Genomic DNA, 17,985 nt, shown 5'->3' with positions numbered 1-17,985 from the left:
TTCTTGCTGAAAGTATGCAAAGATCTTACATTAAAGAACATAACTACTTGAGATAATCTTGACACATTCCACACTTTGCAACAGCCCCGCTCCCCTCAGCGCCACGTTCCCTCCCTGATCCCCATCCCTGCTCCTCCTCAGTACTCAATCGTCCCTCCTCTGCCCCAAGAGCTCCTGGGCTTCTCTCGCCCTCTTCGCATCTCTGGAGGGAGGGTTGGATCCAGCCTGGATCCTGGATCCTGGATCCTGGATCCCGTCTCCGCGGGGCTCCATGGGGACAGAGGGGCAAAGCCTGCGGGGTGAGCCGGGATCGGCAGCGCACGGTCAGGGACAAGACGAGTGGACATAGTTGGTTATCGCATGAGAATCTGCCATGTGGTTTTATCAGGAAACATTAAATTATGGCCCGGCAAAAGGAGACAAACCGGTTGGTACAAATGGTATTTTTAAGGACACTGTGAAACTCTCGGGTACAGCCCGTTGTCTTAATTTGCATTAAAATCCAGGACTGCCCTCCAGCAGCCCTGTGAACGCTGCGTGTTACTGCTATCCTGCCAGACACCGGTGCCAGCCGCGGGAGGGCAGGGAATGACCCCGGAGCAGGATCCATCCCTGTTATCACTGTGCATGACTGTGACACCCGGAGCAGGATCCATTTCCATGACCTCTGTGATCCCTGCCCGCGGCGACAGCGGGATGCTTGGGGAACCAGAGGCGCGGGCTGGGCTCGTATCAGCGCCGGAGTGTCCAACGCTCACCGGAGGCGGTACCGCGGCGCGGCCCGGGCAGATCCCGCGGGGATCCCCGACAGACTCCGGGCACAGCCACGGGCACATCCCGGGCAGATCCGGAGCAGATCTCCGGGCAGAGCCGCGGGCAAACGCCGCGCAGATCCCCGAGCAGATCGCGCAGCTCCGCGGGCAGATCCCGTCCCAGAGCCGACGGAAGGGAGCCCCGCCGTGCACCTCCCGACAGGCAGCAGCGCAGACAGCCCCGGCGGGGCGGCTGGCTGGACGCAGGCACTGCGCGGGGCAGCCCCGGCCCGCGCGCCGCCGTATATAAGCGTTGCGGGGTCCTCGGGCGTGGTCCTGTCACGCTCGCACGGGGACGAGGCCGCGGCGGCGATGGCGGATTTCGATCCCTACGACGACCGGGCCTACAGCAGCTTCGGCGGCGGCCGCGGGTAAGCGGCGCCGGGGGCGGCACTCGGGGTTCCCCCCGTAGCTGGGACGGGAGCGGGGAGCCGCAGCACCGGCCGGGCGCGGCGGGGGCGCGGCCGCAGGGCCGGGCCTGCCCCGCTCGGCGGGGATGGCGGGCGGGGGTTACGGGCCGGGGGCGCTGCCTCTGGGAGCTGTTCGGGCTCGTTCTGCCCCCGCCAGCCCTCCTCCAGGGCGGGGGGTGCCCTTCGGCCGGCCCGCTTTGTGCGGCGGGGCGGGGGCTGCGGCTCGGGGGGTCCCGGCCGTGGCCGCGCCGCAGGATTCGGGCCCGGCGGCTCGGGAGCGCCGGGAAGGGGCGGCAGGAGGAGGGGGTCGCTGTTCCCGCCGTCCCGGAGGCGAGCGGAGGGGGGATTTAGGGAGGTGCTGGGCCAGAGCCAAGGAAGGCCTTGAGGAGCTGCAGCGGGCTGGGCGGAGGGAACGTTCCTGAGGGGCTGGAGCGGGGCAGGACGCCGCTGTGCTGGCGGGAGCAGGCGCCCCCGGGAGCGGGCAGCGCTGTGGTGCCTGCGGCGGGAGGAAATGGGAGGCCTTTGTGGTGTCTGGGCTCGAGCAGCGCCGGGAGCCGCCGTCCTGCGTTATCCGGGGCTCCGGGTGCTGACTGCAAATCCCTGATCCTCAGGAATCGGGCTCGTCCCTGTCCCTTTGCCGAAGGAGCTACAGAGACAATAACCAGTAATTACAAGTTTGTCTTAAATCAGGAAGGTGCAATCAAACAATTTATTTTTTTTTTTGGAGTTGGTGCTGCTACAAGTTTCTGTGTGTGCTGAAATTTAAAGCAGTAGGCATAAATCTGTGGAATAAGCTTCCTTGTGAGGCAAGTGTATTCCCAAGTGTATTCTTCCCTTCACAAGTGTGCTGCTGTATAATCTAATCTCCCACGGTGTATTTCCTGATCAATAGTGTTCCTGCTCTTTTCTGCTCTTAGATAAGTAACTTGGTTTTGTTTCAGACTCTTTAGGTAGCAGGGAGGAGCTGCTGCAGTCAAAACAGCAGTAAGTTTTTCTTGTCTTTGGAAGTACTCTGACACTTTAAGCTTTTCAAGCCCATTTTCATGCACTGGTTCCCTTTGTGCCTAATTCAGAGAGATCCCAGAGCAAACAGATGATGTAGCCACTTGGATTATTGTTATTTTTTTAAAATTCTGTGACAAAACAGCCTTGCCAGCAGCCTGAAGTGGTACTTGACCCACTATAAACTCAGATATTGCTGCACAAGGTATCCTGGTCAATTTAGGCATGTTCTGTGAAGTAATAAAATGCCAGTTAAAATGTTATTTTATATTCAGATTCCTGTAAGAGAACTTTATTTTGCTGTCAGGGAAGATGTGGATCCTTGCCTGGGAAACTAAAGGCAGATTACTAGATGTCTTTACCAATAAGAAAATGTACTTACTCTAATTTACCTGCAGTTCTAAACATCAGATACTACTAATATTAGAGACCAGTGTATACTACTATCTAATTTGTTGTTATCATTATTAACTTACTAATAGTTAATTCACAATTTAACAGGTCTCTGTGGATGTTGTATGAAGTGTAATGAAAACATGACTGTTCTTGAAGGTTCTGATTAAAGAATCCCATGTTGATTTAAAGTGGCTCCTGCTCATTTTTAGGCACTCTAGGACTGCAGGAACAGTGTGAACTCAGCTGAGATGTAGTAGTTTATGTGGAAGTTGCATTTTCCATAACCTTTGGTGTGCACAGGGAGTGAGCACAGGATTTCAGTGTGACAGAGGAGAAATCAGTGCCCAACAAGTTCTGACATCTGTCAGTTACCTGTCTCTTTCCCATAATCATCAAAATAATGGTGCAAGAGCACCAAGATCTGACTCGTGTGATGAGATGGGATTTTGCTGCACCTGAGATGTTTAGTGATGCACTGACTAAAAGCTGAATCATAATATTAGGGGATGCAGAAGTTACTTTATTCCTGGTGAAAAAAGTGATGCTGACGGAAATGACAAAAGGCTTATTGTAAGCTTTTTAGAAAATATTCTGGAGCCCAACATTTGACAGGAAAACCTGTAGTTAAGCATACTGAGGCCTAGTTGAAACTGAAAGTCTGGAGAACTTCTCAGTGCTGAAAGAAAGGGAGTGTTTCCCACTCCTAACTCCCTGCTGGGCTGTTTATTTAGGTGTGGCTTGGAGTGCTGAGCACCCTACTAAAGGTTAAGATTCACCTGCTGAAGTGAAATTCCCAGTTCAGTGAAAACGGGGAGTTAGTCCTGGGGCTCCTGGCAGCTTGCATCCCATGTCTTACCCATCCAGCATTAAAAGATATCTCTGAATTTTCAGGCTTGGGTAAGCATTTTGCTGAAGACATCTGATACTTCAGACATGTCCTAGGTTGCTTGAATAAATTGGGTTTGAATTTAGTGTTGTGATCTTGGAGGGTTGAGCCTGTCCTCCTGCCAACCCTTGTGCTGCCCCAGAAAAGCTCTGATGCCAGAACCCAGCTGGGCTGTTGCCTCTGTGCTGTGCAAAAGGTAAATCTTGAGCTTTCATCTCTATTTAACTCAAATACTGGCTTTCAAAATAGCCTTCATGTTGAACTTTTGGCAGATCTTCTTTTCTGGAGACATAACTAAACTTTGCAAAAGAGTAGCTTTAAAATGGGAGTTGAGTTGTTTTCTAGCCAATGTGGCCAAAGTCATTAACTCAGCCCACCAAAGTTTAATGATGGGGATGTTGCTAGAAGCAAGCTCTCTTCTTCAGCTTTCTGCTTTGGTTTTCTGAGAAGGGAATCAAGTCATGTCATTCAGGTTCTCACAGTAAGATCACATAATTATTATCTAATTGTGTCCAAGCAAAAGTTTAGAGTGGGAAATGCAGATATTTATTCAGAACTCTGGGTTGCTTAGTTCAGATGTGTTTGCAATTATTTTTTTTTTTTTTTTGCTTTTGTCCTAGTTTGTTGCAAATGAGAGAATCTTCTTCCAATTTCATTGTTTGGTTACTGAACTCAGTCCTTTTCTTTTATTTCACTGTTTCAGTGAAAATGCAGGGAAGTACAGAAACAGTTTCTTTTTGTGTTGCCTGAGTTCCATAAGAAACTTAAATTTGAAACTTAGTTATTGACCATTCCTGTTCTTCAAATGGAAACTAAAATATCAAAGGTACAGTTATATATTTGATAACCAAACCAAAGCCTTAATATCAAATTGGAGGAGAATATTTAATTTTCTGACTTTAAAATCAGTCTGGATTACACAACAGGGCATGGATTTCCACACATGCAGCCTGTGAAGTTCTGGTGCACTGTGGTAGGAAGGAGGTTTGTCTGTAGCACAGAAAATCCTTTTGGGGATTGAGAGTGTGGTTTTAGTAGTGGCTCAAATGGAGCTGGGTGGAGGTTGCTGAGGAAAGTTGTAGTTCCAGGCCTTGTTCTCCTCCTCATTCCCAAAGTGCTCTTTGCAGCTGTCCAGATCACTGTTGGTCTGACTGGGGACTCAGCTCCAGGGTGGGATTTTGGGGGAATCAGCTTCCTGTGAGGTGACTGGCAGCTCAGGGGACGTCCTGAGAATATGTGCAAGGAGAGAATGCTCCTTTGAAACTCAATTCTGATGCTCCTGTGGGACATAAACATTAAGATTTTCTTTTTTGGATGCAAGTTAAATGTTTGGTATGTTAATGGCTGTTCCTAATGCTGTAGATGATAAATAAGGACAAAGGCATGGAACTGATTCTGTGTGTTATGAGATTTAGAATTGAAATGGAGTTTCTCCTTGAAACTCAGTCTTGTGACTAAAGTAATGCACAACTATTACAGCTTTAGTTCTCCAGTACCTTTTTGACTTGTTAATGAGACAAAGGCAGATGAGGAATATTGTCAAAAGTGCTAAAATGCAAACCTGGGTGGACACTAATTAAAGATATGTAGATTGTGATTCAAGTTGATTTAGCAGCATGTTGATAGTGTTGGTGACAAATGATTTGTGCATGGAGCTGCTAAATAAGGCACAAATCACAGGCTCACCTAGGAAGAGTTAAAGAATCTTATTCAAGCTTAATGCATTATCTGATTCATTAGTGGTAAAATATTTATTCTTGAATGAAAAAAAATACTGTCGAATACCTTGCTTGCCCAATGGATTTTCTGACTACGTGCAACCAGCCAGAATAAAAGGAAATGATAAAATTATTTGACCTTCTGGATTTTAGGAAGGACTCTGCAGCAGTTGAATTTGTCCATGTCACATTGGCAAATCCTGCTTTGGTACAGCCTGTGTTCCACTGTGGTTTTAAATGCACAGGGAGCCTCAGGGAAAGGGAACAGACACAAGCAAAGGCCAGTAGAGGGAAGGTGATAAAGGGAAGATGGACAGAGTAGAAAGTGGATATTTAGGTAAAAGTCACAGGTTGCTTATGTGGGGCAAGTGGTGTTGGAAACAGTGGCATCCTATAGTGTACAGGTCTAGGAGCTGTAACTTCAGGTTGCCTTGTACAGACCTTGCTCTCTGTACAGAAATTCCAGGTTGGCCTTTGAAGATGAGGCTCTGCAGGAAGTTCACACAGGTGTGTTACATTAGTACAGTAAAGAATTTAACTGGTCCAATTTAGTTCTCAGCACCCAGTGCCAAGAGTTTAACTGGTACTGAGGGACAAGACAGGAAAAGACCACCCAGTTTACCTCTGTAATTCACATGACAAAAGAAGTAAGCATCCAGACAGCACTTGTTGTTTTCTGCCTCAGAACCCCTTGTTCAACCAGATTTATTTTGTGTTCAGTTCAAAGCATTCCAGTCCACATATCTAACAGTTATGGTCACAGCTTCAGACTTAGGGGAAGGTGTTTCTTTTAAGCTAAATGTTGCTGAGATAATTTGGATGATTGTGGAGTGGGTGTTGGTAATACACTGTTTCGTTAAAAGCGTTGGATCCAGCTTAATTTCTGGATAAATTGGCAAACCTGTGCCATACAAGTCTTCACCACCGTGAAGTATTCTCAAAATCTATTCTAAGATATGTTTTTTTATAGGTAAAGTTTTTTGAGCAAGGGAACATTAGAGGTAACCTTCTGTTGCTTTCCTTAATGAGTTGTGGGTTGAGAAGTTCATTCATCACTTCATGAATGAGTTCACCTCATAATATATTCAGTTCCTCAGTGAAATACTGCATCAGGTAATACTGGAAAGGAGTTGTCCAACAGTTCAGGTGGCAGGTACAGGCAAAAGGATAGAAAAACTAAACAAAGGTGTGGGAAAATGGACCTCTGAACACAGCAGCTGAGTGTGGCTGTGCTGGGAGGCAGTTCCAGGGGCACTGTGCTTTTCCCAACAGGTCTCGTGGTGGTGGCCTTGGTTCCCGCAGAAATAAAGAGCTGCCCACAGAACCCCCTTTCACAGCCTATGTGGGAAATCTGCCCTTCAACACTGTCCAAGGAGACATAGATGCCATTTTCAAGGATCTCAGCATAAGGAGTGTACGACTAGTCAGAGACAAGGAAACAGACAAATTTAAAGGTGAGCCTTTAGAGTTCTTGGGTGGTAGATGAAAAATTAGAGAAAAAGTCACTTTAAAAGGGAATTTCAGTCTGAAGCACAGTTGTTCTCTGCTTTTATGTTGACTTAGGCAGGTTTTCTTATTCACTAATATGTGTGTCCTTTGAATGAGAGGCACTGTTTCATCATCTGGTGATACAGAATAACCTGAGTGAGCAGTCAATGTTTGCCCTGACATACAAGAATTTTCTCAAACTTTGTCTGGTATGAATCCTACCAGAGCTGACCCACTTAAGCCCCATGACCTTAAGTATTGAGTAATTGCTTTACTTGAGAAGATTCCCATTGCTTCAGCTCTGTCTCTTTTTAGTAGACAGGGAGAAAAAGCTAGTAGATAACCCATTCAGGCAGTTGTTTTAGAGGATGCAAATTCATTTGCTATGGGAATTGTCTGGTGGAAATGGACTATATTTGTAAGTTACTTTAAGGGGTGGAAAAGGCTTGTCTTGGATGACAGAGGGCCTCTGAAAAGGAGTAAATCCACTAAATGATATGATGACAAATCACACTACTGACCATATAAGTATTTCAATTTCTTTTTTAAACCACTAGGAACAAAGTGTCAGTATTCATCTGAATAACTGTCTGAAGGCATAGATCAGATCTAATCTATAATGAGAACCCTGTGGAAAAGGGAATTAGGCTCTTGGCATTCACAGAGTGCCTAGAGTTCTGTTTCAGGATATGCCCCATCATTAACAGGTGCAGGTAAATGTGTTCATTGTTGATGATGATTGGTTTCTGAGCCATGTGCACATCACAACTCATGTTTAAAAGTGAAGGAAGCTGTTAGCAGGCATGCAGGAGGAGCAGCCTCTTACAAAGGCTTTTTAAAGTGCTTTTAACTTGAGCTTTGTTTCTTACAGGATTTTGTTATGTAGAGTTCGATGAGGTGGAGTCACTCAAGGAAGCTCTTACATACGATGGTGCAGTAAGTACACTTGCAGTTAATTTGTGAAATCAAAGACAAGCATAAGTCTGAAACTCTTTGGCAGCCCTTCTGATAGATCCTGAGCAGATTCTCCCCTTGGTTTGACAGCTTTTGGGTGACCGGTCACTCCGAGTGGACATAGCAGAAGGCAGGAAACAGGACAAAGGTGGCTTTGGCTTCAGAAAAGGCGGCGGGCCCGATGACAGAGGTGACTCCCGTTTTTTTAAGTAGCTTCTTAAATATAATGGTTGTAGTCATGGCTTCTGGTGCTGACTGATGCTAAGACAAGGCATGCAAGTGAACATGAAGATTATACTGAAAGGTGAAATTTTGTATGTATATGTGTTTCTAACCAGCTGCTGCTGCTGCTCCTGAGGTGTCTGAAATTTAGCTGTGCTTTGTGTCCAAAGGCTGGATGTGTTGTCACTCCTAACCCAGGAAGTGAGACCAATACCCCTAATAACTTGTGTCTTGCAGAGGACAGTCATAAGCCCAACAGTCTGATCTGCTACTATTTTATGATGATGTATGAAAAGTGAGTAAGCACATGTAGATAAGTGCTTATTTTGGAGTGTGTCTCTTGTTCCAGTGTAAAAACATTCTTGCCTGTAGTTGAAGGTTGGTTGAACTGGACTCACCAGAGGTTTCCATTGAATGTGTATTAAAGAAACTTTTCTGGCCATTTATTCCTGGTTAACTTAAACTGTTTGTTCCTGTGCAATGGAACTTGGTACTACCAAAAGAAAAGGATTTTCCAGCAGCATAACTTTGAATATTGAAGGACTGAAACATTTGTTTGGTATTCCCTTGCTCAGTCTTTCCCACAGCTTCAGACTTGAACACAATTGTGGCTTTTTTCCTAGGAATGGGAGGAGGTTCCAGAGAATCCAGAGGAGGTGGATGGGAGTCCAGAGATGACTTCAATTCTGGTATCAGTATTAACACTTATACAGATAGGAAGCCTAAAAGGCACTGAAATGTTCTCATTTTCATTTGTCACCATTACTGGTTTGATTGAATCTACTGTATGTGCCAGCTTTGGACATTGTGCAGCTGTGGTGGGATTCCTCATAGGGAATCTTCCTTTGCCTTGAGAGGAAAGTGTCTCAATAGAAGATTCTATGAAACAACCATAAATGACAGAATTCTTGTCCAGATGCAGCCTATGGGTGATTGTTCTAAGCATTTCTCAAACATACAACTGAGTAAATTTCTGAATAGTAGCAGGAACAGACAGATCATGTAGGAAGGCTGATAATCTGTCAGAGCAGAGGCTTTCATCTTCTCAGGGAGATGTGATGTCATTATTTGTGTGTCCCTGAAGTAACTGACTTCTCCCAAGTCAGATTAGTGTCCCAAAGCACTTGTTAAAGCAAGATGTCCCTGAATGTTTTGGCCTGTTCTGGTAATGCAGCTGCAGCAAGTGACTGAGCTTGCTGAGTGGAAGGTAGTGACGGAGCCACTGGGTGTGCTCTTGACTTCCAGTCAGTTCCAGCTATTAGAATGCAGGGTGGCATTAACACAATTGCTTTTGTCCTCTGAACTCCTGGGTTTGGTCCATTTTCTGATGGGGAGATGTTGGCAAATACAAATTTGCAATGTCTGGTCTCTGCGTGAGTGGAATGAACGATGTAGGAAAAGCCAAGCGTGCCCTTGCCCCCGGCATGAATTGGAGCATGGTGCTGGAGAGAGGAGCTTGCTGCAGTGCTGCTTAACCTGCCTTTGGAGCTAAGTGTTCTGTGTCACAGCTTTGTGCCTTCTTTGGCAGCTTCTCCAAATGTGGATGCATTTCAGCCTGTTAAATGCTGGATGAGTGATTCCTGAGCCAAAAGTTTAGCATTTCAGTTTTAGCTGCTACAGAAGTTTTTCTTCTCAGGTTGTACAGCCTTGCTCTTGATCAAGTCTTTTAAGGTGGCTTGTTTGGCATTGAAGTAAGTAAGGGACAGCTCTACAGCTCTGCCAAATACTGAAGTGGAAAGGAAAATCTCAGTTGGGAACCAAAAAACTTTCTCTTCCAGGCAGCTTCTGAAAATCTGAATGTATTCCCTTTCCTTATGCTGATAGCCTGAAGTATCCTCCTCCCACTGAAATGCAGGCAGTGGGGGCCTGGGGAGATACTCAAGGGTAGTCACTGGTACAGACTAGAGCTCTGGTCAGTGACAAATAGCTCTTGATTTACTTTTTTGTTTGTGATACATAAACTGAAGAAATGCAGTCAGTTTGAAGCCTGATCTGTTTTTTTCCCCAGCCCTGTAACTAGTTTAGTAAATGCCTGGTCAGTTTATAGTACAGCTAAACAGCCCTGAGGTTTTATTCTGTTTTATAAATGCATCACTACTCCCCAGCTATTTTCCCATTTGCACTGCTCCTGCGGATTTCGTGCTAAGGCTGTAGTCAGTGTGATGATCTGGCTGTGGAAGTACTCTGAGCACTTGTAATGTTGTCTGTCAAGTCAGCTAATGATGTTAACAAACTGAAATTGCAGCCAAGGTTCATATTTTAAACTCACTTGACCCACTCTCCGACACTCCAATAAGCCTCTAAGTGGATAAAGCACTTTCTGAACTTGGCATAGTGTACTTGGTTTCAAGTGGAACCCGAACAGCTCCTCCAGAAGGTGCCAGAGCTCTGTGAAACAATCTGCCTGCAGACAAAGGCTCTCAGTGCATCACCTTGGACTGACAGCGGTGACTAGCAAGTTTTTCCAGTCATCCAGATAAGTCTAGATTAAAAACATTGCAAAAGATGCTCGTTAAATTCACTGTCTTCCATCTTCAGGATTCAAAGATGATGACTTCTTGGGAGGTCGGGGTAGAGGAACCCGCCCTGGAGACCGGCGACCACCGGGTGCCTCCATGGGGAGTGGTGGCACTGGTCGCTTCAGAGATGGGCCTCCCCTCCGTGGGTCTTCCATGGACTTTAGAGAGCCAACAGAAGGTAAACTCCTGCCGGGTGGGGTTTGTCTTCCTCTGCAGAGGAGGCTCCTGTTCATTGTCAGGTTAAAGCTCCTGCCCTTCCCAGGCAGATCTCACAAGTGGAATGTTTTTCCTTTCAGAGGAAAGAGCACAGCGGCCCCGACTGCAGCTCAAACCTCGAACAGTCGATACTCCCCTCAATCAAGTAGCCAATCCAAACTCTGCCATCTTCGGAGGAGCCAAGCCCCGGGAGGAAGTAGTAAAAGAACACGACTGAGTTTGGGGTTGAGAGGGAATGGGGAGGCGGGAGAAAAAGCAAGACAGTACAGAGTGACTAGCTCTGCTGGAATGTCAACCCTGCAGTTTACCATTCCTGCCATCTGGTATTTGTCCTCTTTGAAACCGAAAACACAGAGCTTGTGAATGCATGTCAGCTGTTAACAAGTGGTTTTTAGTACGTTCTTGGCTTTGCTGTATCTAGTGCCTGCTTTGTGCTGAGTTTCCCTCTTCTGTTTCCTTCCAAGCAGCACAGTTGCCAGTAGAAAAGGCAGTGTGACTGCTTCCACAAGTGTGGAGGTCTCTGGACAAAGGTGCTGCTTCACTTCTTCCTTTCTGGGTTTGTTTTACTTTAGAAGCACAGGTTAGACTTAGTTATTTCCCTGTATTGTTTCCTTTTACTTCCTCAGTGTTCCTCTTCTGACTTGCATGTCTCGTTCTGTATTGCTGTGGCTCTGAAGAGGAAAACTGAAGAGTCCAGATGAGTTGAACAGAAATTTACAGTTCTAACCAAGTAGTGAAATACCATTTATGACAATTGGTGATAGTCACTGTTCACAGCAGAGCCCCTTATTAAACTAAGGGGGGCAGCTGCCCTTTCACATGGGTTGTCAGGAAGGATCAATTTAAAGGATGCCTTGCCTGACAAGCCTGGTGAATAGCTGGTGGAATCAGTATGGGTACAGCCTCTGCCAGCAGCCTCTTCCTGCTGGCTCTTGACTTCCAAATGGTATGATGCTACTACAACTCTGAGCTCAAGGTTAGTGCTGCAAAGCCATGCCTGTTTGAGCACAACTGCTCACTGGCTCTTTCTGCTTACTTTTTTGGGTTTTACATGTTTGGTAAATTTTTAAATGAAGTTTCTACAAATAAAATTGACTTTTTTATTTTTGTTGAAGGAGTGTATACTTTGCCATGCAGTATTTGATCGTCACTATGCCCTGTATTTCTTTGCCCAGTGGGGTACAGTTTTAGGACCTCAGCTTTCAGAGTACCCTGAAAATGGGCAGATTAGAAATCTTTCTGCTATAGATTCTCATGTAGAAGTTTGGGTAAAAAGCATCTCTTGTTACTACACCTCTCTTCACTTGAAATGTTTCTTGTCAGTGTTGTGTGGGAGGAGGGGAGGGGAGGCTGAAGCAAAAGGAGAAATCATTAATGTTTTAAACCAAAACCTGGTTCTACCACGCTGGAGTTTGGACTTGTCCAGTGTATAGGAAAAGCTTGGGCCCATATTGCCAGTGCTGAGAGCCTTCAGATAAACCAGCCAGCACCCCAGAGTACTTACAAGAGGAGGTTGGAAGCACGGCTGCCCCACTACCAGCACCACTGCTAGTGATGAATTTCTTCCCTAAGGTTCCCATTGTAAGTCAGAGTCCCAGCAATTTACAGAACTGCTCTTTCCTTCTTTCTGCCTTTCACTTAATCTGCTTCTGAGATAAGAACCATTTGTCTAACACTAATACTTAATTTAAGACAGACATGCATTTGTGTGGTTGTATTCCAAACCAATAATTGATCTATTTACATCTTCAATGTGGAAAAGATTTTAAGAACAAATTCCCATATAAAAAACTCACTTCTAGTCAAGGCAGTTGACTTTTAAATGTAAAAACAAAGAAAAAAAAAAAAAGAATTCCAAACACTTAGCACATTCTGCTTCATAACAAAATAAATTTATGGATATGGTATTTTGTGAATGATCTTTTAAATAAAAGAAAACATTAAGTAATATTTAACATTGGTCTTTATTTGAGTCTACTCTACCATGTTTTTCCCCCCCTCAGTTTTCAAATATTGTGTTAATTTGTCCTAGAGCCATTCTGATACAAAATAAGGGGGGGAAGAGGAAAAGATAAAGGGGAGGAATCTAATCTAAAGAGTGCTGGAACAGTGAAGTGAAAATTAATTATGGGAAGAAACGAGCCCATCTTCTTTGTCCTGTGACTTCAGTGTCACTTGAGTGCATTGGTATGGCTGCCAGGTGGCATTTTGAATCCCTGCAGCTGCTCAGGCTGTGCTCCTCCAGATGGGTGCTGCTGCTGCTGCTGCCCTGTGGCTGGCACTGGGCAGGATGTGTCCTTCCAGTGAGCACTGAACAGTGTCCCGTGGGCTTTGTGCTGAGGCAGTCAATGGATCAACTACTGCTGTTTTGCCGACTTCCTCCAAACTTTTCCAGCTGACCCCTTTCCCACTGGGCATAATGGTTAAGGAGGCTGTTGCCCTGTGGCTTTGAACGATGTGCTTTAATGTACTGCAGGGTAAGTTGAAAGAGGTAGAGCCATGTTTTTATTGAGGAAATGAGCTCTGACCTCCCTGCTGGTTTTAATGCTTTCCATAGCCTGAAAAGATGGGAAGTGTTCCTGCTTCCAGCTAGTCACCCTCTCTTTAGACCTGCTCTTACCACAGCTTGAGCACAGTCCCAGTCCTGCGCTGGAGCTGTGTGTGCCAGCACCTGGCTGTCCTGCCGGTGTGGGAGAGCAGGCCTGGTTGAGAGTTGGTCCGCTGCAGCTCTTGCCATGTTTATCCACAGCTGCTCTGTCAAACTGGTGCTGCTGGAAGCAGGGGTTTCATGACTGCATGGAGAAAAGGAACCCTGATGAGTGAGAGAGGTGGCAAATGGGTCATCTTAGTTCTGGATGTCTGTTTGTGCTAATGCTGGTTTGGTTAAGGGTTTCCCATTAGTGAGTGCAGCCTGATCCCAAAATCATTGTGTCTTTTTTTAATATGCAAACATTGGTGCATTGCCTGGTTTCTTTGGAGCATTCCACACTGTGCTTCCCCATGTGGCTCAGGGTCAGACTCCTCCAGTCCTTTTTCTTTCCCTCCTTCAAAAATGTAGTGGATGAAAACTTTCCTATACAAAAGCTTATCAAACCAGCTTTTGTCAACAGTTAACACAACTGTATTTAATGTATGGATGTGGCATTTAGTTTTGTTAGGAGGAAGCAAGATTATTTTCTTCCCACCCTACCTGGAAAAGCAGTTGAAGTTTAACTTGTGATGCTTAACATTACCTGCTGCATAAAGCTAAGCCTAGCATGGCAAAGCCCAGACTGAGGAGGTACCAGCAGTGCAGCAAATGGATCATTCACTTTGTGGCTATTCGTGTTCTCACTGAGTTATTTCTGGTAGCTGTACAGTGCTTTCTTCCAGCTTAAACTTAAAAAAAAATAAACAAACTGAAGGCAGGAAGGCACCAGGCAGGTTTTGGAACTGAAACCAAGTTTGCTTTGCTACTGTAGGAAGTGCTTTGCCGTGTTATTCCAGTTTGGTTGCAAGTGGGGAAGGTGGGAGTCTGGAAGAGCTGTTGGACACTGCAGCAGTGGACAGTAGCATTTAATGTGCTGCAAAGCTCTGCTGTCAACCACCAGAAAATAATCCCCACTGAACTCCTGAGTGCAGGAATGCCCTTGGAAGAGCTCATCCCAGTCCTCAGGGCAGCACCCAGTGCTGGCACGGGGGTGTTGCCGACTCGCTGGGCTGTGCAAGCCTGGAGCAACTTCTGAAGGGGCTCTTTGTGCTTGTGGCCATCGAAGTTGTTCTGATGACTGGAGAAAGAGGTGGAGGAGTGTTCACACACTCACATAACGGGCTGGTGATGGTAGAGTCACATTAAATTCATGCCCTCGAGTGTGGCTTACTGGCCTCCTAAAGCAGCAACAACTTGTTCACATGCTGAGATTTGTTGCCACTATTCAGAGTCTCCAGTGCTGACCATGAACTTCTAAAGTTCTGCAGGTGTCCCAGGGCTGATGATGATTGTGGCCAAGCTTGCTGTCCCAGGGCAATTTTGGATGATACTGATATTTTTAACTTATTAATACTGTTATAGTTTCAATCCTGACTTTAGTACATAGTCTAGTAGGAGCATTTGCTACTTGTAGTACTGGCTGCTGACTTGTTTTCAGGACAGATGATAAAATTGTGAGAATTTTAGAGCAAATCCTGTAATATTCCAACCCTTCCTCTTTGTAGGAAAGATTTAATACTAAAGCCAGCAAATTTCGGAATGTATGTGCAGCCTCTTCAACCAGAGTGCTGGTGTGTTGCAGCTTACAGAGCAGCCCTTGTCCTGCTGCCTGCTTTGGATAAATCTGCTTGGAGTGACTTTGCTGGAAGCCCCCAGTTCCCCTGGGTGTGTTTTGGACACAGGCTCTGTGTGGCAGGTTGGCTCCAAGGCGTAGTCACAGGTTTTCTGTTCCAATCCCGTTCATTCCCTCTCTGTGCACAGAAGCCATCTCGGGGTTATTTGCACCCACAGCAAGAGCACGGGGAGGAGCTGTTAACATTGAGCATCTGGAAATCTATGTTAAGTTTATGTTTATGTTCTTACATTCTGATGGTTTCTGTGTTTCACTGCCAGTGGAGGGCAAAGGCTCTGAGGGAAAGGGACCGCTCTCCTATTCCAGCATATTCTAGTGTAGGATCTGTTACCTTTGTACTTCTCAAGGGCTTCCCTGGATGAATTTTTGGGATGCAATTTAGCTGGTGTTGCTTAAGTTTTTAGAAAGGGGAGTTTCTGTGACTGAAAAAGAATTTGATTTCCAGCTGAGAGTGGAATTTTCTCAGCTGGTAGTTGACTCCCTCCTCTTAAATGCCACTTACCCACTGCAGGAACCAAGTGGCAGCAAGACATCTTTTATTTGGTGCATACATTTTATTTATATAATCTGTAATTTATTCTGTTGTTCGTGATAGCACTTGCTGTAGCAGTATTAAACCAAACTGAATAGAAGCATTTAGGATGGTGTAATCGTCTTTTTGGCCCTGCTTGCTGAAAGGCTTTAATCCTTCAGTGCCAGACACTTGACTCTCAAGCCTGATGCACATTAGTGATAGCAATACCTTGATGACATTATGTGTTCAGCCCCTCTCCTGTGCATTAGGGCCTGCAGGGAAGCTCTGCTGTTATTCTGTCTGCTCACAGGAACCCCAGATGGACACAGGACACGAGCCATCAGGTTCTGGTGGCACACGTGGTGTCTCGGTGGCCACATGCTGTCAGCGTTACTAGGTCTGGAGTCGTGTTCCTCATCTCACTGTACCTGTTTGAGTGACTAAAGCATTTTCAGGTTTCCTTTTCCACCGTTCCGTGGCATCACCTGCTCAGCAGCGGGTTCAGTGTGACATCAGCTTCCCTCATTTGTGTCCCCTCTGCAGCAAAGTACATCCAAGGGCTTCGAGGACTTCCAGCGCTGTTACAGGAACAACCCTCTTACCTGTGTGCTCACCAATTCCTGTGTAAAGCTCTAGAGTATCCCAGGGTTGATGTTCTGGGGATGTTATTGCTGGGAATGCTACCACCACCTTTCTGCCCAGTAGGTTTCAGCCAGGTTAGTGTTCCCTGTGGTCAGGATTTGCCTCCTACCACGAGATTGTTTTGTTCATGTCACCGTGCTCCCGAGATCTGCCTCTTTCTTTTAAATAAACCAAAAACTCACAAAGTACCTCTATAAACCCCTGCAAAATCTGTACTGTAACGAATCTGTATAATTTGTATTGCTGTATAAAAATTCAAATAAAAGCATTCAAACCTTCTAGGTTTTTGTCTTCAGATTGAGAATTATCGTGTCCACAAGGATGAACTCAGCAGGGTAAGAACAGGAAGCTTTGTACCACAGGGATGTTTGGGATTAGTCTTTGCAAAGCTTTCTTGGCCAAGGTTTTGTGAAGCACCCGGGGATCCTGGCTGTGAGATGACTTTCCACTGGGTGGTAGCAGCATTTATTTTCCTTCAGCAGGAACGGAGCCACTTTCGGTTTCAGCTCAGAGAGAACCAATGTGCAGCTGGGGCAGGGGAGGAGGCAGCACTTCCCCTTTGCCCGGGGCAAGGCTCATTCCACTACAGCTGACAGAAAAGCCTCTGGGTGTACACAAAACTATCCAGCACTACTTCAGCACATCAGAAAATTTCCTCCAAGACGTGGCTTGCATTAGAGCTGCCTTGAAAATGTTGCTAAACAAACGGAAAGCATTGTAATCCCAGTTAGTGGTTAGGATGAGACACGTGCTCATTCTGTCCCAAAGCAAGAGGGGCTTGATGCTGGTGCACAGCAATGCTTGACTTGCAAAGCTTGGAGCCTGTTGGAGCTTGGAAAACTCGTTGGAGCTTTCTCAAACCTTCCCGCACTGGGTGTGTTTGTGCAGAAGAAGGGGTTTAGATGATGCCCTGTTTTTCAGTCCTTGTTTCACTGCTGATTTTTGATCACTGTTAGTCACAACACCTGATTCAAGCGAAGTCAGCTGGTCTTAGAGCAGTTCCCACCTTTATTTGAAAGGATGTAAATCAGCCCTCGGCATATTTGGCTTCCCAGGCCCTGGTAAGCCGGGAGGAGGATGGGTTCTAAGGAATTTTCTGAACCCAAGAGATCTCTCTGCAGCTTGTCAGCTTTGTGTCAAAAGGTGAACTGGTTAGGTTAGTTAGGTTAACTGGTGAACCTGCCGGAAGGAGTAGGAACTCTGTTATGGGGGGAAAACAAACCCAAATTGAAATGGGTGAACTTTGAAAAGAACATGAAAGGTGAAATTACAACGGGGTGGTTCTATAGCTTACTGCAATAGATAAAAAGGTGCTGCTCCTGTGTTTTGACCTTTTGTCAAATCAGAAATCGTTTCTAGCAGCGGGTCTCTTTGTGGCAGAGGGGTTTCAGGAGGGTAGAGCCCCATTTCCCAAGCTGGGTTTGGTGCCTGAGGAGTCACTCTGTGTTGGAGGAGAGTTGGTCTGGCCCCGTGAAGAGCAGAACCTGTGGCTGTGCTGGAAAGTGCTCGGAGTGAGGATTCGTCCTAGACCTTTATATCCAGCCCTTCTGAGGAGAAATGTGAAGAAGGGAGTTAGGACCCACCCAGAGGTGTGTGCTGCTGCAGAAACTACCCTCTAATCAAGGTGTTGGCCTCTGCAGAGGACTGATGCCTTTGAGGGGCATCGCTCTGCCCAGGAGCTGTTACATCACACTGGGCTGACCCTGCTGTGTCGCTCCTTGGGCACAGGAGCAGCTTCTGCCTGAGTGCTCCATCAGGGGACAGTCTGGGGACAAACACGAGGTGCAGCCCAAACCAGCCAGGGTAATGTCCCCACCACAGCACTGAGTCATACCTGAAGCTGAGACCCACCAGAGAACCTGTAAACAAATACGTGGCACCTTT

General features: G+C 46.1%; 1 protein-coding gene across 2 annotated transcripts; it reads left to right on the top strand.

The window, feature by feature from the left end:
* The first annotated feature begins 1,077 nt into the window (after positions 1 to 1,077).
* On the top strand, positions 1,078 to 12,573 carry EIF4H (eukaryotic translation initiation factor 4H). Of its 2 annotated transcripts, XM_066201734.1 has the most exons (7): positions 1,078 to 1,183; positions 6,497 to 6,678; positions 7,584 to 7,648; positions 7,757 to 7,856; positions 8,512 to 8,577; positions 10,427 to 10,585; positions 10,704 to 12,573. In XM_066201734.1, the coding sequence occupies exons 1-7, from the start codon at positions 1,125 to 1,127 to the stop codon at positions 10,838 to 10,840; spliced, it is 768 nt and encodes a 255-aa protein (XP_066057831.1). In that variant the 5' UTR covers positions 1,078 to 1,124; the 3' UTR covers positions 10,841 to 12,573. The 2 variants fall into 2 exon arrangements, with proteins under 2 accessions (XP_066057831.1, XP_066057832.1); XM_066201735.1 differs by lacking the exon at positions 8,512 to 8,577.
* The last annotated feature ends 5,412 nt before the right edge of the window (positions 12,574 to 17,985 follow it).

The sequence above is a fragment of the Chamaea fasciata genome, unplaced genomic scaffold, assembly GCF_029207755.1.
Source record: "Chamaea fasciata isolate MVZ Bird 193981 ecotype frontalis unplaced genomic scaffold, bChaFas1.0.hap1 SCAF_21, whole genome shotgun sequence".
In the NCBI taxonomy this organism is placed as follows: domain Eukaryota; kingdom Metazoa; phylum Chordata; class Aves; order Passeriformes; family Sylviidae; genus Chamaea; species Chamaea fasciata.
This window is presented reverse-complemented; position numbering and strand designations above follow the sequence as displayed.